At 39.2% G+C, this 21,438-nt stretch overlaps 1 protein-coding gene across 1 annotated transcript; it reads left to right on the top strand.

The window, feature by feature from the left end:
• The first annotated feature begins 543 nt into the window (after nucleotides 1–543).
• Nucleotides 544–20,470, top strand: RAB27A (RAB27A, member RAS oncogene family). The gene is made up of 6 exons (XM_005419661.1): nucleotides 544–683; nucleotides 12,573–12,745; nucleotides 14,308–14,393; nucleotides 15,019–15,122; nucleotides 15,811–15,934; nucleotides 18,123–20,470. The coding sequence occupies exons 2-6, from the start codon at nucleotides 12,593–12,595 to the stop codon at nucleotides 18,319–18,321; spliced, it is 666 nt and encodes a 221-aa protein (XP_005419718.1). The 5' UTR covers nucleotides 544–683; nucleotides 12,573–12,592; the 3' UTR covers nucleotides 18,322–20,470.
• The last annotated feature ends 968 nt before the right edge of the window (nucleotides 20,471–21,438 follow it).

Raw genomic sequence — 21,438 nt, 5'->3', positions numbered from 1 at the left:
GTGGTCCAGCAGAAAGGCCTGGACACAGATGCCTACAAAGCCCAATGGTACAGCTGCCACTGTCCTCCCAAATCCTTTCAGATTCTGCTCATATGGTCTCTCTCTGTCATGTCTTTGCCAGTTTTGTAATCAGTAGCTTTTTCTGCTGTCTGTAAAAGTGAGAAATAAAACCAGTTTGGGGAATTTTGGTGCTTGCTGTATTTCAATATAGTAAACTACTGTGTTTGCTGTATTTTATTTTTTGGGTATACTTAGAAAAAGTTGTGCTCCCCCATTGCAACTTCCTCTCCCTAAGACAAGGAGGAGGGTCAGTAGTTTATGCAAAGGTTCGAGGTGTATTGCCTGGTTTAGGGAAATCTAGTTAGCTACTTTGCTCACTTTTAAAAGGGGTAAAAGAGATCACTTGATCAGTCAGCAAGACCACATGACAGGCAGCTGAATGTAATTAGGTGGGGAGGGTGCTTGTGTGGGGCTGGCAGCTTCCCATGCCCTGCGAATGTTAGAGCTGTTAGTCTGAACTACACTATTTTGGTTTTATTTCTTTCTCTGCTGATGCTTCCTGTAGATGAGAAATGGCTCTTTTTGCATGACTATGGTATTCAAGAGATCTGACCTGTGTCAGGAAACTTGTCAGTGAAGCACATTTGGAAAACTACAGATCCATTCACAGCTGTTGAACATAGGTATGTAAACACTTTCTCTTTTCTGTTTATTTTCAGAAGATTTATTACATTGTTTTCCTTGAGCTGACTGTGCCAGCTGTTCTGTTCAGAGTTTTGAAACACTGTTGCTGCACTTTAATAACAAGCTGCCTGGAATATTCTGATTTCGAGAGTTCAGCATTTCTACATCCTCCTGTTCTAGAGGCAAAAGTAAAGCTGGGGAGTACACTTGGTTTATGTAACACAGACTTTGGGGTTAAGTGACAAAACTGCAGCTCTTTTGTATGTATTTAGTCATTGCTTTTCATAAATAAATCAGTCAGACTTAAATACAAACCAGGGTAAGTTTATTAACAAAATAAATAAAATGACTGCAGTGAGCAATGTCTGGATCCAGGAGCCATAAGATGCCTGTTCTGGTCCCAAATCATCAGCCTACATTGTCTTCTGTGGCAAACTTGTTCTGCAGGGAAGGTACAATTAGACCCCTGATAGTGAAGTGTGCTGTGCAAAAAATATTTAAAATACTGAACAAAGTAACTCAGTATTTTTAAATGTTGCAGTGCTTGAACTTTTTCCCCCTCTGTTTCTTCCTGTGTTTCTTTTAGCATTTAAAGATAAATTATACTGAATAAAACAGTCCTTTAGAATGGCAGGGTTTTTAACTGCATTGTGCACCAACATGTTTGTTATCATGTTTGCTAAAGGGATGATAAAAGGTGTGAACATGGTGTGTTGCACAGGCTGTTATTTTTAATGATAAAAAAAATTGCTTAGCAAGGAACCATGAAAGGTCATCTAGTTCACGTTCCTTGTTCAATCATATAGTAATGACTTGAATCTTAAAATTAATTATCATAAAAGCAATAGGAAGGTGGGCTGTTATTACTGTGTTTTGTATCCCCTTTGGAGTAAACTCAGAGTATATGTACCCACCTGACTAAGTCATGCCATGCCACCCCAAGAATGATTTTGTAATCAAGCATCCTTTCTAGCCATGTGTTTACCAGCATTTTCCTAGTCACGAACCAAAACTCCAGTTTTTATAGACTGCAGATAACCAAGGAGGAGTTGTTCAGAGAACAGAAAACACTATTCTTCTCCACTTCTGTGGAGATCACAAGGCTTTCCCAGGGTTTTATTTGATGTCTAGCATAGAATGTCTTAAGATGACTTTTCTCCGCTGGATCATCAACAGCTGACTTATGTTTATAACAGAGAAGTAAGGAATTAATAAATGTAGTTCAAGAAATATATTTTCTTACTGTTTCCTTATAGTCATCCCCAGTGTATGAAAAGTTTGTATAAAATAACTGGGAAAAAAGATTTTGTAAATAGTGATGCTTGGCTTTGTTTTTGTTTTTCCTGTGCTGTTTGGATGGATTGGTTGTTGTAGCTGCTTCACTGTAATTTACTGTTACATAATACTTTCATTTATTGCACTACATGTGCATTTTGAATGTGTTACAGAAAGTATTTCTAGCACATTTTAGTGCAGTGATTTCTAATAGCCTAAGTTATTTGAGGATTAAATTTTGATAATGTTGGAATTCTTTTTTACACTGCAAAGCAATATGCTAGCATTTGGTGCTGCTACCCTTTCCTTCACCACAGTCTTCCTGGATTTCAGTATATTTGCATGTTTCCAACATCTTTCATTTATAACACTATCTTAAACAAAATAGCCTTAGTAATTAAGCCTGGTAAAGACAAGCTGGGAATCTAATTCAGCTGGGCTTCTTTAAGCATGTCATTAACAATGGCATTAAAGAGAAATAGTAACTTTTTTTCCTTAAGAAAAAAAAAGTTAAAAAAAAAAGACAAACAAAAATTCTGAAACTACAGAAAACTTAGAATGACCTCGAAAAATCTTAAAAGCAGTTAATGGAAAAAGATCTGAAAGTATCTTAGTAGATGGAGAAAAATAAGCTCTCCACAATGGGAAGGAGAAAAAGGAGTAACTTTTATTTGGTCTTCTAAAATGTTTTACTTCATAACTAAGAAACAGTGTAGTTCCTGCTTCTGAATTTGTTTAAACGCTGTGACATAGGGATAAAATTTCTTTTAAAAAAATCTGTTTTGATACATTGTGATGCAACTGTTGATATAAATAGAAAAACTGGGATCTTGGTGAGGCAATTCTCTGGGAGTGAGTGGGTTGGTTAGCACAGCTCCACTATAGGCACTGCAGCTGTACTGATTAGTGCTAACTGAGATTTTCTTTTTTCACAAACTTAATTTATTTTTACTGAAATCTCATTATTGGATTCTTAGTTTCTTCTATAGTAAATCACATGCACTGATTTAAAATCCAACCAAATGCTGCAAGCCAAACCAGTCTTTTAGCAGATGAAACACCAGCACCTACTTTAATGAGACTTTTCATATAGAAACTCTTGTGGGACAGTACCATTGCAGACTCCCATTTTCTTGTGACTTGTGCTCAGAAGGGCATAGCTGAATAGATTCTTTCTTATTACTTAACCTTTATATTCCATTCTGCATTTCAGAGGTTTGATGCCTTTCTCAGTTATGGTGTAGAATTGTTCTGTGAAGTTGGTTTGGCAGTTTGTGTGAGATTTTGGAGTTCCTCACAAGCATACAACATTTCTATCTGGTGTCTCACCAAGCCAGCACAGTCTGTATGCACTGTATGGTGTGATAACTGCATACACATTTCCCTGACACTGTTTTTGACAGGAAACTTGCACTGCTTGGATTAATTAGAGCATTCTGACTGGCAATTTATTTTCATAGAAAAGCTTTGTATATTTTTTCTGGAACTTAGGTTATGGAGGTGGTTGTCTGTAGGCTTACTGCTGCCTAAGCCATTTATTAGCTATAAACAGAACCATTCTGAATTTTAATTGAAGACTTCTAAGGGTAGAGGTAGGGAATTGCCTGCTACTGTAGGTCAGTTTAAGTGAAACTTGAGGATGCTTTGTGTGCATGAAATGTTATGAAAGAAAGAAGGAAGGCACCTACAGCATGAAAAGCTGGCAACAGCTGCCAGGTTTCAGGTGAGGCTTTACATCCATCTTGGGGCCCTCCCTCCATCTGGGAATAACTAAAAGGAAAGGTATGGGCAAACTGTGGCATTAGACCTGTACTGCTTTTTGCTTTCTTTGCTCATATATTCCTATATAATACCAATTAGTGTAAGAAATTCTGGTTTGCTGTGCTGTTTATCTCAGGAGTCTTTGCTGTGTATCAGGATTTAACTATAATTCATGCTGTATTATGGGATTCTGATCTGAGCAGTGAGATAAATATTGTTGGCAACTCAGGTTGAAAAACAGCAGGCTTTTTGAATGGAAGCTTTGTGTTGAGCAGATCAGGCTGCTAATCAGTGCTTCTTTTGAATTATGCCTTCCCTGAGGCTCTAGAAAGCTGTGCTAGGACAGGAATTGAAGCCAGCATTTTGCCAAAGCACTGTCTGAGTAGTTTGGCAGACAGCAGGGCCTCAGGAGAAGGCTTGGGCAGTGGTAATTTGTGCTGCAGTTCCAGAGCTGTTCAAGGGAGGATAGGGTGGAAGTAGGGGCTTGGCTTTCAATTCCTAAAAGAAAAGCCCACTCAAACACTGTAGTTTCAGCTTTGCTTTAGTTTGAGTGATAGATACTTTTAAGCCACAAGCATGCTCCCAAGTGCCTGTGTCTTGCTGTCATACAAAGATTTCTGTGAAGATTTCTGCTTTGCTGTTAGTGACTTCCCCAAGAGAACAGGCTGCGGCCTATTGAATACAGCCTATTTCAGGCAGAAGTGGTGTTTTATTCTGTAATGGGCATGTTAAGTTATGGCCAGCAAGTTATTTCTAACCTTTTCATAGCATTTATGAGACATGGAAGCATCACATACACTCACTATCTCCAAACATGTTTACTGAACGAGTCCTGCTCAGTACTGGCTGAAAATCTCTTTCTCAGACTGTAGCTATTACAGACTCTGAAATTAAAGGCTTTTGAGACCTCTTAGGAGCAATTATTCACAGCTGCCACCCACCTGTCAAACTCTTTGAAGTGTCTTGCTACCAGCCTGTACTGCTCTCACTGGCTCCCCATGGCAGCATGACCTCAGGTAGGTCCAGTGAGCTCTGCACCTGCAAGAATGCTTCTGTCAAGATTTTCTGATCTTTAAAAGATTGGGAGAAGTGAATGCTAGCTGTGAGCCTCAGTTTTATCAATCTAGATCTATCCTTCCATCTCTGTCCATTGTGTACCCTTCCTAGCTTAGCATCTCTGACTGTCCTGTGATGCTGGATTTGAGGAGTAGAAGAATAACCTTTTCTAGTTGCTGGACAGGGTTTTAACTGACAGTTTCCCATGCTTTCCCACAGATAACTATGAACTTACTTTGTCCTTTTTGTTACATTCATTTAAGTAATCCCACCGATTAAATATTTTCACCAGTAACTTATTATTCCTAATGTTGTGCCTGATATTCATAGATAATAGAGTTTTCCATCTCACTAGAAATGGATATGGCTTAGTTGTTCAGTCAGTAACTTTGATAACCAGTGAATGTTCTGGGGAACAGGATATTTTCACTGGCTGCTGGAAGAATGATGACATTAGTCCTGCTCCAAAAGGCCATGATGCCTAATGATTAGCTGCTTTCAGAAAACTTCTGATGGACTTAAAAAGTTTTGGATATTTCAATGGCACCTAAATAATGAGAAAGCATTTAACTTGCTAAGAAATAACTAGAAGAACAAAATGTTAGAAATCCTCTATACTGTGACCCCTGTTAGTTTACATCTCAATATTACAGAAAAGCAATAATGCTAAAGAATGGCAGTGACTGCTGAAAATAAGGTTGTTGAATCTTCCAGTTAACAACCAGATTAGCAAGGAAAAGTGTTTACTTCCTATGAAAAACAAAAACCCCATGTATTTCCCAGTCCAAAGGATGAAAAGGTGGATTAAATTCTGCACTGCAGTTCTTTCCTGCCTCTCACCCTTTTGTTTTGCCACATCATGTTAGATGAATGATGTAGTTTTATAGTCCCATTTGTATCATGTTTGTGTGGTCTTCACTTTTATCTAACAATGACTAGGAAGTATCTTCAGGTGTATCTTCAAGTATTTTCACACTTTCTTTAGCATGAGTACCTGCACATGTTTTCTTTGAGATGCCATTTCATTAATATTCTATCTGCACATATGAAACTGCTTCCTTTTTCAGCTTTTAGATTTTTAGCTTTCTTTTTTTAATTATTATTATTATTCCTCTTATTCTGCATTTTCATGTGTTTGCTTACCTGCTGGAGGTCTTCATCTCCTGGAAAACCAAACCATTCCTTAAAGAAACATGCAATTCTTACTATCCTGTGTGGTTCTTATTCTCTTCTCCTTTACCCTTTGGTGGTTATTTCTGTGGGCAGAAATAGAAGTGTGCTCTCTTTTCTTGCCCTTCTGAATTTGAAAGTGCTGCTGAATCACTGGGTGGTCAGACTCATGGATATTTCCCACCTGTGAATATGACCAACTTTGTGGGTGAGACCGTTGTGGCTCCTGTTTGTCAGAAACAGTTGGAAAATGTGTGTATCTGTGTAAGACTGTCCTTCATAATTCCTTGATCCTGTGAAGAGTAGGTACAGTGCAGTGATGTATTCCAGATGTTAAGGTTGGGCTGTGAGGAAGGAGGTGGGTCCCAAAGTGGTCAGAATTGTCACATTAGGGAGGATGCTGAGCATTGCTCTGAATTTCCTGTTAAGAAGCTAGTGAAAAAGCACGGAAGCACACTTGGAAGCCAGTGTGGCTTAATGCATTTATTAGAGGAAGAGGGGAATGGTTGAGGATCAAGTCAGTAGTGTGGAACTGCTTAAAAGAAATTAAAAATGCTTGCTTTACTTTCCCCAGTTACTCTGGAGTTGATTCACTTCATACAGATGTTTCAAAGCAGCTTCTGATGAGAGTGCAGAGGCAACTTGTGAGGCAAAAGCTCTTGTTCCCAGGAGGGGGACAGATGAACTGTTTTCATCACATAGCATTGCAAATCTTCCTTTATCTACAGTATTTACTTCCTAACATGTTCATGCTTACCATGGAGCATGAACATGTTAGGAAGTGATGAGGGAGCAGAGATGGTGCTGTGTTTTTTGCACAGAAGTTGAAGCTGCACAAAGATCCTCCTGTATGAGGAGTGTTGAATAACCAACTGCAACACTCCTGCCTTTATTCTTTATTTTTTTCCAGTTCCATGCTGCTTTTCATTCATTTGTGTAACTGAGATAACCTTTGAAATCCAGCTGCCTGATTGTTGGTTTGGTGATGCTGAAATGCAAATGCAATTGCAAAACTATTGTTTCATTTCCTGGTTTCTCCATTCCTAGTGTCTCCTGGTTTTCTGGAAACATAGTCCAGAATCTGCTGTTTCCTTGCCTGGCCTGTTGTGCAAGGTTCTCAGCACGTCAGACCTGCTGCTCCCCTTTTGTGCCCCCCTTCTGGGTGGGATTATCATTTTCTGTATCTCCTGTAGTAACTCGTTCTCACAGTGCTTTGTGTGCCCATCAGTTTGTGCTCTCAAAATGCTGCAGTTGCAGCAATAGTGAAAAATGGTTGTAGAGCACCTTCAGCCAAGTAAAAGTGACATCAGTGTTTGGAGGCTAAAACTTCCCAGCCTGTGTTCTTGTACCTAGTTTTGCAGATTCTTATGTATTTTGAGCACCCTTAACATTATTTAGATCTTTCCAAGAAAGAGGCACTTCTTGGACACTGATCCTGCAATTCTTTTGAATTCGTCTACAGTTGAAACTAAAAACATTGTAACAGTAAAATGTCAGGTAAAGCAATTGAAAGTAACCAAGGATTTTTTTTCATGTTTGTTACAGAAAAGGCCCAGAAGTCACAGAAAGTGTCATTTTGACCAAAACTAAAGTGTAAGCCAGTTCATACATTTTCCTAAGAAAAACAATAGTGCAGTTCAGAACATTTTGGTGAAGAGCATATTCATTAGTTCTCTTCCCCCAGCACAGCAGGTACTTGAGTTTATGAACAATTGTTGTCATGATGTGCTTACATTCCATTTGTATGGATCTGGTTTTAACAAAGCACATCTAACCAAGTGCTGACTAAGCAGGAACATCATTGAAGTGTCTGTCCCTTGTTTGGACAGAGCTGCCTGGTGTCTGACTGACCAGTTCTTCGAGCACTCAGGTGCTGCTGGAGCCTAGAGCAGGGTGAGGCTGAGCAGGAATGTGGTTATTGCCTCGCTGCAGTGTGGTGGCAGTGCTGCTGTGACAGGACTACTGACTTACTCCTCTGCACTCTGCATCACTTTCTCAGTTTTTCTGCTGGAACAGATGGAGTGACACATAAAACATTCTCAAAGTGTAATTTTGTGTAGTGCTTTGGTGAAAAAAAAATTGTATGAATTGATGTGCACTTGCAGAATAATCAAATCTGTACAAATCCCACTGAGAGACCTGTAGTGTCTTCTTTTTCTGTCTTGGGGGGATTTTGGTTTCATTTCTCCCCAATGCCCATGTCAACTCTAATCACCAGTGTGGAGCCTCAACAGAAAGGAAACAGTTTACATTAAATACTGCTCTATTCTCAAACCAGACGTAAAAATGCAAAGCTATAACTGAGCAGGTGTGATCCATCATTATTGCATTTTTGAATGAAAACCCCTACTGGGAACAATGTAATTGTTTAAAGATGTGTGGGTGATTTTGAAGCAACTTTAGATCTGTTCCAAGGCAGGTCTTGCACAAATCTCTTTTGAAATGCTGTTTGCCTCTAGGAATAAAAGGGACATGTGAGCTGTGTAATTGCTTGCCAGCCATGCAGTGAGGCAGCACCCTCCTAGACACAGACATGGGCACACCTCTTTATCTCTGAGCACCCATCAACGTGGATGCAAACAGCTGACACGTAAGCCTCTTGGCTGTGTGCTGAAGAGGTGGTGCTGGAAAAGTACTCCTGCTGGAAGTACTATCTCCAGCGTGCCCTAACTATTCCTTTTGCAGAGTTTGGGGTAAGTGGTATGCCTTACTTTAAACTGATGTGCTTGAGGATTTCCTGAATTTTACACTGTGTATGTATGCATGTTTTTATTTGCAGATCAATGCTTTTGGGTTTTGGTTTGTTTTGTTTTGTTTTTTTTTTCTTGCTTCCATGTATTCATCTCTTTTACCTTCTTCCTTTTTCCTTCTTTCCATCGGCTCAGTAGCAGCACAAGAGTTGCATGTTTTGTGTAAGGCCAGTCCAGTTCAGCAAGCATATTCCCTATTCCCATACTGCACGGGGGAAATCCTGCATGCCAAGCCAATTTCCTTAATTTATACAGGAGCAAATCTGCCATAGTCTGGAATATTTTATCACACAATAGTGCTGTCATATCTGTGTCCCAGAGGCAAAAAGATGAACCCATTAACACTGCTGTCTGTAATGTGAAAGTATCTCAGACTAGGAAATGCAGGGAACAAGAAGAGCACTTGATTTGGAGAGAATCCCTTCTTGATAAGGCCTGATCTCTGTGTGTGTGTGTGTGTGTGTGGAGGCCCCAGGGCAGCAGCTGTACAGGCACAGCTCAAATGCTGGCTGTGGGGCTCCTGTCAGCCATGGAAAAGGCCAGTGGAGCTTTTCCAGCACTTGTTCATAGCTCTTGTCCCTCTGCATACCAGGCAAGATGCAAAGCCAGAGCTGAATGGGATTTCAGAAGGGATTTACAACAGGCAAAACTGTGGAGGGCTTGATGTGGAGCTTAAAACTGTGTCCATTGGTGATTTTTTTTTTAAACCAAGGAGTTCTTACTCTTAGAAGCAAGATTTGGGAACAATTTTGTTTTGGTGACCTGGTGAATTCTAATTGTATCACTAGTTTTTTTCAGAATCTTCCTTTTCTACCTCCTACTCTCCTGTTATATGAGGTATGGAAAAGTGGAAGAAAAGACTGGAAAGTGTGAAGCAATAAAGCCTAATTAAAAAAAAAAAGCAAAATTGGAAGGAAAAAATGGGGTGGGTTTTAGTAAGAGGGCCACGATTTTTGAAAGCTTCACAGCAGTTTTGCTGTGAATATACTGTACAGTGAATCTGTTCTTATTTCTGTTATGTGAAACTGAATGTGTCTGGACACTAGGACTGCAGGTCTCGGAAGTGGAGGGTGGAGATCACTTTTTAAATATTTGTACAGGGAGGAGGACAAGGCTTGAAACTGCTATGAAAATAGCTCTTTACATGTCTCCGAGGGTAGGTTCACTCTGCAGGGTTTCACAAGAACCACTCCCTGGAGATATTTGAATAATAGATTGACTTTGTGGGGTGCAGTGAGAGGTGTGTGCATTTCAAAACCAGAGGAGAAAATTTCCTTCTCAAGCAAATCTTTTAGAAGACATTTTTAGAACCCCTCCTGTGAAGGGTTCCTCACCCTCTGTCAGTCCTTTGGAAATTGTATTTTGTACCAAGACAGGGAGAATTGAGTGGGCCAAATGATGAGGCATGTTTGTCCTGACAGACACTTTACAAATCAGATATGACACTAGGAATACCTTTTTTTGCCTAGTCTTGACCTTTCTGCTTTGGCCAGAGCTTTCACACAGCCCTGTCCAGTTGAAGGTGCAGGTGAACTGTAACAGTTCCTACAGCTCCATGGCAGAGCTGCAGTGCCCTTCCTTCCTCTGTGTGGTCTTGCTGATGGTAAATCAGCAGTGATCAGCTGCACTGTCATTGGTACTTGTTAGTAAAAGTATCTTCTGTACACCTATAGCCACCCAACAGAAAACCTCTGTGCAGGTGGCATAGCACAGTAAAAGGCATGAAACAAGCTTGTCTTTGTGTAGTATACTGGCTCTAAGATTTACATCTAAGTTTTTTAAAGCAGCAATCAATTTAGGGATCTTGAGACTGAAACATGTGCTTGAGTAGAGGATGAGCTTATACAGCTCTTAGCCCTTTGAGAACATGAGGGCAAAGGAAACACCATGTGTTAGATGGAAGTCTAAATAAAATGCAGTCTTTAAAAAAATCCATGTCTGTTTTTAAATACTTTTCCTTTTCTTCTGATACATTTCAATGAAAAGACTTTGGTAGAGCTACAAGATACGTGATCTGGTTTTACTTTTTTTTCCCTTCGCCAACAGGAGAGAGGATTTAAAAAATGAAACAAGCACCCCAAAATTATTTTTGCTGATACATGTGAGTGTGTCTAATGGATCAGGGTTCTTAATTTCTTCTGAAAATGTTCTTATGTCAGTGTTTGGGCTGCCTGTTCAACTTGCTTACTTGAATATGCTGTTCTTTCAGACCTATGTGGTGGATGCAGTCCTGCAGTTGTGGTGGATTTATGTAAAAAGCTCACTGATAATTTTTGCTGCAGGGCTCTCCCTTTCAGCCTTCTACTCTATTGCAAAACTTTGGTTAAAACACAACAGTAGGATGTGAATTAGCTGGCTGTGGCCTAGTGGTGAGTGTGAACTCTGTCACCTAAACCCCCTTCCTGCAAGCTTTTACTGGCATTGATGGCATAATGTGAAATACACATTGGCTGGGAAAGGGAGACTTCAGTGCTTTTCAAAAATGGAAAAAAGTGTCAGCTGCTTTCCACTGACTCTTCAGCTGGAGAATATCTGGGGTAACTCTGACCACTCTCTGCTTTTTAGTAAGCTGCTTATGGCCACATCAAGCAGACAGAGTTCTGACTTGTAACCAAGAGCGGGACCATTATAAAGGTGTGAAGCTTTAAGATGGTTATGGTTTTAGCTGAATGGTGGTGATTGACGCCCACATGCTGGAGACACAGTTTGTTCAGACCTCAAGCTGTGAGTTGATATTCAAGAAATTAATTGGTGTTTTGCTATTGATGTAAACTACTGCAGTGTTTGACTTGAAATTAATATCTTTTTCTAGTTCAAGCTACAAGTAGTTTCAAAAATACTTACAGTTGAAACAGCAGATATTACTCTTTCAAAATTTTATTTCATCATCTATTTTTTTTCTATTTTTGGCATCTTTTTCTGTCCTTCATAAGAGGCAATTTTATGCCGGTTTTCTGTTGCTTTTAGAGTGGTTATTTTAGGCTTATCTTTTCATGTTCATGTCTTTGAACACAGCACAAGGCAGCTCTCTACTGTTTGTTTTGGGGGAGGGAGGCTCAGTAGCTACTCAACAGGAAAGTGCCAGTGCACTTACATTAGCTTTTCTAGTACATGTGAAATTTCCCGGTGATTTTTGTTACACATTTTAGTTGTTCCTGCACTTAGATCAGACTATAGAGAATATGGTTATTTTTAAAAAGGCAGAGAAAAGAGAGAAATTTCTTAAATGCGTAATGAGCCATGGAAAAAAATGTGTGTGTTTGCTTAATGTCAATTCAGGATCAAGATTTAGTTTGAATGGCTAGCTAGCATCACAACACAAACTTTAAAAATTGAGAATTCTTCTTCAAAACAAAAACCTCAAGAAGAAAGTCTTATTCAAGGCTAAAAAATAGCTATTAATAGAAAATTACTTTAAATTTTGTTTAAATATAGTGGACAGTCCAGGAAAAAAATTCTTTTTTTTCATATGTTACGAATGCCATAGTGAGTAGGAGAATTGCATTGCTAGTACAATTAAGTAGCTTTTGCCACCTTCCAGGAGGATTAAAAACAGTTCTGCAGTTTCTGTTCCAGATACTTTGAATAGTTCAACCTTGATTTTCAGTCTTGCCTGAAGAAGTCAGAATTGTGTTGCCTTCCCTTTCCAGTAAGAGGAATGTAATAAAACTAAAGATGCATTTTTCAGTCACAGCTGCATTTGATATTGGTAATTTGTGCAATTGAGAGTTTAAAGTGAAGTTGGTGTAAAGGAGCACAGAACTGGCCCCACCACTTGCTGCTTTGTAGTTCAGGGAGTGATTTGTGTTTTAAACACATGTCAGAAATCCTGGCAGAGCTCTGGACTAACTGTTCCTTTTTGCTTTGCTTTTGAAGGTGCCGCCTGAATTCTCACTATGTCTGATGGGGACTACGATTACCTCATAAAATTCCTAGCACTTGGTGATTCTGGAGTAGGAAAGACCAGCCTTCTTTACCAATATACAGATGGCAAATTTAATTCCAAATTCATCACAACGGTGGGCATTGACTTTCGGGAAAAGAGAGTGGTGAGTTTGTATGAAATGTGCTACTTGAAAATGGTGTCTGTCTGTGTGTAGGCCTGCAATCAGTGTTATTGTGTGCTTCATTTTGTGACAGGAAAGGCCTCATCTGACCTGGCTGTTTTCGTCATTGCTGTGTACAGACTCATTTCCCCAGAAGTTAAAGAGCTGACTTTAAGAAACCATTTCTTTCTGCTCAGCAGGTGTTGATGAGTCTGTCAACTCTGTGACTAGTGCACACAGGACCTGGAGTAGCACTTTTACTGTTGAACTCTTTTCACAAGGAAGAACTGAACTGTAGTAAATTTTGCTGGGTATGAACTGAAATGGCTGCTGAACAATGGTGCAGTTTTTAAAACATGTAAATGAAATGGTACATGCAGCTGATCTGGCTTCCTAAGCATTCGCCACTAGCAGAGAAAAATTATGAAATATGAGGTTGCTTTTTTCAACCCCTGAATTGTTATTAAACTAAGCAAATGTACTTCTCATATGAAGCTGAGCACTAGAATGCCATAACCAATTGGATGCTGGTCCTTACTGCTCTGAGAAATGGAGTTGGCACAAGCTTTTTGTTGTTACGTACAGGTATTAAATGTCTTTCATTGTAGCCTGGTGATTTCCTGTGTCCAGAAATCTGGAAGGGGTAATGGGCATTGTGCAAACTGGTTTTTGGTGCATGACATGCACCACAGTAGTTCAAGGAATAGATATCAGTAAAATGCCTAACTGGTCTCTTGAATAAGTCATTGTCCCTTTAGTGGGATTGTAAACATGGTGCTTTACATGATCAGCATATTTGATAACTCAGGACAAGGTTTAGGCTTCAGAGCTTGAATCCTATAATACATAAACTTGCTGAATTTGTGGAATTCTAAAGATCTGTTTGTAGCTCTTGTAAGCTTAGACACAATGACATTTGAAGGTAACGAAGATAACTTAACTTGAAGCATTCTAAACAAGAAATGAATCTATTTTTATCTGATCCTTCCAAGACTAATAAATGCCCTTATTTGTTTTTTCATGCCCAGCAAACTCTTCAGCTTTTATTTTTATCATCCAATTTCTGCTTTATAAGCTGTGATCTGATAAGATCTACCCTCAGCAATTTTTCAGCAGCATTTTGGCAGCTAAGTGGAGATGTCATTATCTCTTGAGCATATCCTGTTTGCTAATGAGGTTCTGCTACTACTACAAATACATTACCAGATGGCATTGTTGCTTTCTTATATTTTGTTTTGAACATGATGTAAGGTAGTAAAAAACCCAGAAAATCAAAATATGAAAATTAATTTTTTTCTTGTGGCTCTAAATATCTGTCTGGAGTCCCTAGTCTATTGAGCCCTGGTTTTGCAGTTTCCCTTTTACCCTTATTTTTAAATATTTAATTGGATGCAATATTAAAATGTATCTCATACTACTTTTGCCTTACAAAGCAGAGGATTGAGTTGTTGGCATCTGTGCATCAGCAGTGCTAATTTTGCTGCATTTAATGACTTTAAATGTCAGTTCTTTTGTGTTCTCTAGCAGCTGGACTCGTAACAGTCCTGCAAATTTACCTCTTCCAGGTGTATAGACCCAATGGGCCGGATGGTGTTGGTGGCAGAGGACAGAGGATCCATCTTCAGCTCTGGGACACTGCAGGGCAGGAAAGGTATGGCCCAAGATTGCAATGGGAGCTTACTGTAACAGCAATGGAAAGCTTCCTATGAGCACCTGTTAAATTCTAACTATAATTAACACAAAACCTGTAATTCTTGCTTTTTAGTCTTTTTTTTTTCATAGCCATCACATATAGACACTTTTAAAGCTTGTCTTTTTAAAGTTCTCTTAAATTTCTGTAAAGATGTTGATGTCTTGGGAAAGTCAGACAGGCAAAAGCATCTCCAAGGATTCTTTTCGATTGGCCTATCAAAAGACTAGCATTCTTGTAGTTGTTAATCTTACGTTCAAAGACTGATGTGTATAGGGGATAAATTTTTGTTCAAAGGTAAAATTTCTATATTGTTTTAATTTTTGAATCTTGATCAAGGCATGCTTTATAGTAGAAGACTGTTTAAAGCTCTCACACTCAAGTCTCCTTGATGCCTTAGGCCTTGATTAGGCCACAATAATGTTAGCAATTTTTCTTACACAGTCTCTGCTCAGCAAAACAACTATGAATATTTCCTTCTGGTTCATTCAGTCTTAAGTTACCTCAGTTCTTCTGTGACTCTAAGCAATTTTGTTTTCAAAGTAACTTGTCAGATGAGCAAATTAATTTCTTTTTGCTGGTCTAGGTTTCGTAGCTTGACTACAGCTTTCTTCAGAGATGCCATGGGGTTTCTTCTGCTCTTTGATCTGACAAATGAGCAAAGCTTTCTGAATGTCAGGAACTGGATAAGTATGGCTTTTTTTTTTTTGTTTACTTTCTTTCTTTGCATGGGTGGAATGGGGCATGGGGGTTATGTTTGTAAATATGGAGTCTCACTGAGAATTAGAGCTTAAAATACTGTTTTTATGGCTTTCTCAGTAAAATAATGTAAATGTTGTATTATAATGTAATAGCTGCTAGTGATGGCTTCTAGGGCTCACCTGAAGCCTATTGAACTTGGATTTTAACCTATATAAAAGAAAGCTGAGACCATATCCTATCCCTGGCTCTGGTGCTGTTCAGTAGTTTAAGTGTGTGGGAAGCCTATGCTAAAGTATTTTGGCTCACCTGAAGCTTTGTCAGCAAAACATAATGGAAGGCAAATCTTACTTGGCCGGTATATCCAGGCAAAGGAGTTCCCAAACTGCATCATCCATCTGGAGAGGGAAGCAGATCCTTTCCTGGCACTCACTGTAGGTGCTTAGTGAGTGTAACTCCTTCAGCTGCAAATGCACAAGTTGCTGTGCTAACTCTGCCCAGCTTCTGTTTCCTTGGGTTTTTCCCTGGGTATGTGACCGTGGAAGGCCACCTGTTCTCTGGCTCTTCAGGACCAGTGGAGAAGGGCTGTGGGCCAGCAGAGCAGCCTTGGTTTGTGGTGGTGTTCCTAGGGGAGTGTGTGTGACAGTGACTTGTGACCCTCTTCATGTTGTGCTGCCAGGTCAGCTACAAATGCATGCCTACTGTGAAAACCCAGACATTGTGTTATGTGGAAACAAGAGTGACCTGGAGGACCAAAGGATGGTGAAGGAAGAAGATGCTAAGGAACTTGCAGAAAAATATGGGTAAGTAACTTTATTCCAATTATTGCTGTGTTTAGAGCAGAATGAGATATTTTCTGTAATGCTTTTTTCTGTATACTGAAAAGTTATTGTGAGAATAAGCATTTTAGAATGATTAACTGCCTGGTATGATATCTTTTTTTCTGTCTGAGATTAGTATTTTCTTCATTACTTAAAAATAAGTGCTTAGTATTGCAGTAATCTTGCACAGGAGATTGGGTCATCTTTGCTTGGCAGTAAACAGTGTAAATTTTCACAAACTTTCTGGAAAAGAGAGAGAATTTAGAGGCAGGTGAATAATGGAGTCACTTCTTTGCTCTTACCTGTGCTGAGGCATCTGCACTCTCACAGGCTCTCAGGGAGTCTGAAAACCAAGTCAGCCCAGCAGGAAGGCAGGGTAGCCTTGCCCTTCCCCTTCCCGCCAGGCATGGGTCATGTGCCTCTGAAGGAAGTTTGTGAAATCTTTTGTTCCTATCAGATATTAATTTGCACTTTTATACTCCCTTAACTCTTTCATGGGGCTTATCTTTAGATTACCTTTGCTTTTCACTGAGAATCAGAAACACATTTCTGAAGGAAATCATCTGATGCATTTGTTGTGTTTTAATTCACATAGTGGAGCAATTTTCTAGCACATGAACTGGACTCTTCTCAAAGGAAAGCTAAGTTAAATGATGTGCTCCAACCACTAATCCACCTTTGTCTGGAGGGATAGAGTAGAACTGCTCCAAAGTAAATCCCAAAGGACAGGCAGTAGTGGGAACACTGGCTCCTCAGTGCAAGCTGCCTTGTTCTGCAGGTCTTCTCTGTGTCATGATGTTTACTAGGCACAAATTAGTTTGCCTTGTCCTTAAAGAATCATTGGAGGCAAATCAGAAGCAATCTGTCTATGAAAGAGAAATGGTTTAGTGCAGTAATACCTTCTTACCTTTTCTTCTGTGAAAATGCTTGTTTGAAGTCAAGTGCATGTCACACAGATAGCAGCAAGTGCATGTGGTACTTTAACCAGCTGTAAGTGACGGAGCAAGAAGTTTTAAACAGCAGCAGATAGCATGTGACCATATCTTAAATCTCTTTGCATGTGACTTCTGAAAATTATTTATTAAGTATTTATCTTTGTGGCTGAAAATGCATCTTAATTTAGGAATAGTGAGCTAAAAAAGCCAAGTTTGTGGGTCACATCCAGTCTGCAGGCAGTTACAAAGTTCTCTGCCCTGTAGAGGTGAGACAGGATGGCTCTAGGAGTCACTTTCTCATGAGGGGAGGCAAGATAAATCCTGCTGCAGGGAACAGTCTTCTGGTGACTAAAGTGTGAGATAGTGAATGTCCCCTTCTGTGGAAGGGCCTTGTATGGATATGTGATGGATCTGAAACAGATTGCAAGAGACCTGCACAGACACAGCAAGAGACTTTTGGCCACTCATTGGGTCTTGCAAGTTAAGTAAGAAATACTTAAAATTCTGAAGTGATGGTATCAGTTTCCTGGGCAGGAACACAAATGCAGCCACTGTAGCACCACACTGTGGGGAGCACTGTGTACAGAAGGCAATAGCTACAGATCCACAGTGGAACATCCTGACCACAACAGTGAAGAAACAAGCAATGTACTTTAGAAACCAAGGTGCCAGAAACATTTCTTAACAAATACATAGGTGTTCTGAGCACTGAGATTTCTTCTTTTATGTAAGAAAGTTTAGAGTTGTGGTGTCAATAGAAGAAAGTCACATTCTGTAGTGATGAGTACCACCACACTGTGATTCTTTAGTGCCTTGTCTGCAGAGGAATGGCTGTAGCAGCTTTCCTTCTCCTACAATTACTTTATATGTCCTTGTGTGCACAAGTGTTCTCCTCACTGATTTCTGTGCATATCAGCTTTGGAGTAACTGCATCTCTTGCAGGGAATGGAGTTTAAAAAAACAGACCTCAGGAGCACAACTTTGGGAAATCATGCTGACAAGTGCCTCTGTAAATTGTGGACTCCATTAATGTTTGCCCTTCTGCCCTACCTCCAGTCAGCCATTTCATTAATTTCTTTTGCATTTCAGACCACTGAGCACTTAGTGTCTCTCTGCTATGGAGTAGCAGTGACAGTCTTAGTGTGAGTTCTAATTACATGGCAGTAATACTGTATTTTTTTTCTCCTGTGAGCGACAACTGTATGATGTAATGTTATAATTTTTGTCTCCTGCAGAATCCCATATTTTGAAACCAGTGCAGCAAATGGGAATAATGTAAGCAAAGCCATTGAAACTCTGCTTGACCTCATTATGAAGCGCATGGAACGATGTGTGGATAAATCCTGGATCCCTGAAGGGGTGGTGCGCTCCAATGGGCACAGCTCTACGGAACAACTGAATGAGGAGCAAGAAAAAGGCAGATGTGGCTGTTAGCCCAGTTACAATTAACTTTCATGTGTATGATACAGTACAGTTGCAGCTTACCTGTTTAACTTTGGGACAAATTGCTTTGTGTAGTTATTTAATGAGCTATATTAATTCTTGATAAGAATTTTTGTTTGCTTTCTCTCAAATAATGTTGATCTCCACTTGCAAGGTATGCAGTTTATTAGCTTTGGGACAGAGGTTTAATTTGGTTTAGAACTGGATGTTCCTCTAATTCTCTGCTTGGGAGGAAAGGGGAAGAAAGGAATTTTCATTACCAAATTCAGAAACATGTCTCTGTGGGCAGCCAGAAAGGGTAGGCTTGGGTTGAAGGGTTTGCAGTTGCCCTTGGCAGTCTCCATTAACTACACAGAGTAGGCGTTTAGATTAGATATTGTGACAGCTCTTGGTGTCTCCTAACAGCAAGATAACCAACTTGCTTCTTGGTTTTAAACAGAAACATTTAATAATTTCACCATTTAATAACAATCTTAAAGAGCACATCCTGTGTTTTCCACAAAAGCCTGAGAGTAGTTTTTCCTTGCTCTCCTAATCCATCAGTTTTCAGTGATGAAAACCAAAGGGAAGCACTTCAGTACAGAATAAAAAGCTCCAGAGGAGCACAGGGGTGTGCACACAGAGCACTTGGGGCATGTCATATAATTGAACATGTAAACTACAACTGTACTATATGAAATACATCCAATGTAGCCTATGACATCTCCTGACATCATTTGAATTTCTAGAATATGCATGTATGTAAATTTATAAGTAAATGGCATAACTGTGCATCTGTTATGTTTCTTTCATATTGCTACTCATGTTTTAACAGGAATGTAGGGCAACCTAGATGTCAGGAAAATTTCATCAGAGTTGGTGCTTTGCACTGAATTTGTTTTACCAAACACAGATTGAGAATGTTCCTTCAAATTTGGATTGAGAAATGAATGATTATTGTCTTCTGGTGAGATGCAGCTAAGATACTAGTCCTGTAGGTCAGTATTTCTATGAATTTGTAATGCTCATTTTATTCTGCCAACCTTTGTGTCCTGAAGATCTTGGTTATCATATAGTAATTTATGGCTTGTTCATTTCCTTTAGAGTGTATTTTAAAAATAATATAGTTATTTTTCTCTCCCCCAGCTATGGATCACATAAATGTAATTTTTGGTTTCAGTGGATCGTGTTACTCTAACCATTTTTATTTATTCATGTGACCTAGGAAACAATCAGTATTTTTTGGGCTTTTGCCCAGACTGATTTATAAGATGTGCCTACCAAACTGTTTTCTACCCTGGCAGAGGTTGTATAATTGTAAGGTATTGCCAATTAAAGTCATAACATGCCAAATTGAGTCTTGTTACAGACCTTCCGGAGCAGCTTGTTTACAGAACTCCAAAGCTATTGCTTCTTTAGAAAGTATGTATTTATTTATTTAAATATTCTAACTACTGCAATTTCAGGCAAGTATTGATACCAGTTATGAACATGCATCATTACAAAATTTTTGAAGGAAGGACCAAAAATGTTTCTAGAATAGGCTCTAAGGAAAAATATTTGATGTAGCTTCTGGTTATATTAATTAATACAAGAGTAAGTGTTTAAACTTGGTTCTTAAAATATTTTACACAGTAACGTATTGTTCTTTAACAAACACAATGTGTAAATATTAGATTTTTATCACAGCCTACACAGAATATTTTAAAAGTGCAATATAATTTGACTGCTCTGGGGCTAGGACAGAGGTAAAAGAAATTTATATGAGTATAGGGTTTTGGTTTTTTCTACTCCACTTCTAAAATGCTTGTAGACCGGAGTTACTGTAGTTTAATTCAGAGTGCCTTTTGAAGTTACCATCATGTTTCTGACCAGTAGAGTAAGAAACTCTCGTGTAAGACACAATACATTTCAATGTACTTCAGTGTCTGAATTTCTTTTAATGTGACTCTTTGGTTTTCAGAGGGTTGCAGTGGAACTTTGTCATGCATTAACTGAAAATGGGAGTTTTTGTGCTTATAGCTCCATCCAGTTCCTGAAGACTTTAAGGATTATTGCAACCAGCTATTGAGCTAAGTGACTACTGAAATAGTGTAAAAATATTTCCTTTTGAATACTTATGTTTAAATTGGATATTAAATATTAAATACTGAAACTGTCATATTTGTGTCATGCCTATTATTTCTAACTATTTGCAAAGAGGATCTACATAAAATTGCTTTGATGTCAGCCTTTGAAATGTGCCATAAGATTTATCTGTTTGAGTTATTGTGTGACAAAATTTTTGTTCCCTTTTAAACTCTCATGAGAAATCACACTAAATGTTTCTTGACAGTAAATTACACTGTTCTTACTAGACTAGTACTGGTTTAAAGAAACAAGAATTCTTAGGTGATGTGAAACTGTTATTTCAAGACAAGTTGTTTCTGTTCAGTGTCAGATGGAGACATGGATCTGTAATTGAACAAAGTTTTGGAAAGTGTTTCCATTAAGATGGATTGTCCCAGGATTTCTTAGAATAATATCAAATAGTTAAACATTCCTGACATGAACTTTGCCAGCACTGTTGAACTGAATTGTAACATTTCCTGTTGTCTCAGTTCAATGTCAGTCTGTGTCCTGCGCTGTCCCTGTGTGTTGTGAGGATTCTTTGTTCAGATGCATCCAAGGTGTGTGCTGTGCTTGAGGTACTGGGTGACCCTCTCTTGCACTGAGCAAACCAGTCAGACGGGAGCCTGGTGAATGCTGGGTGATGCCAGGAGGAGCCCAAACCCAGAGAGGACAATGGAGACATCAGTTCTGTGTTCATGAGATGTTCAGAATGCTGCTCATCTGAGCATGTCGAGTGCTCAGAGCAAAGGGAATCAAGCAATACATTTTGTCAACTTTATTGCTTCTACAAAGGTAAGCAGCCTGGTTTTTCAGAGTAACTGCTTCCATCAAGTAGTGTCTATTACCAGGTAGGTTATAATGTGCTGGAGGACATTGCTGCTATTCAGAGGTTCCTTGACAGGCAAGAGAATGAGCTGAACTAAACCTCATTCAGTTTAAAAAGGGCAAGTGTCAAGTGTCACTGGGTATTCCCCCTGGGCTGCAATAATAATATCCCGCCCTATGCAGTAGTGCTAA

The sequence above is a fragment of the Geospiza fortis genome, unplaced genomic scaffold, assembly GCF_000277835.1.
Source record: "Geospiza fortis unplaced genomic scaffold, GeoFor_1.0 scaffold171, whole genome shotgun sequence".
Taxonomy (NCBI): Eukaryota; Metazoa; Chordata; class Aves; order Passeriformes; family Thraupidae; genus Geospiza; species Geospiza fortis.
Note: the sequence above shows the minus strand (reverse complement) of the source record. Positions and strands in the feature narration are given on the sequence as shown.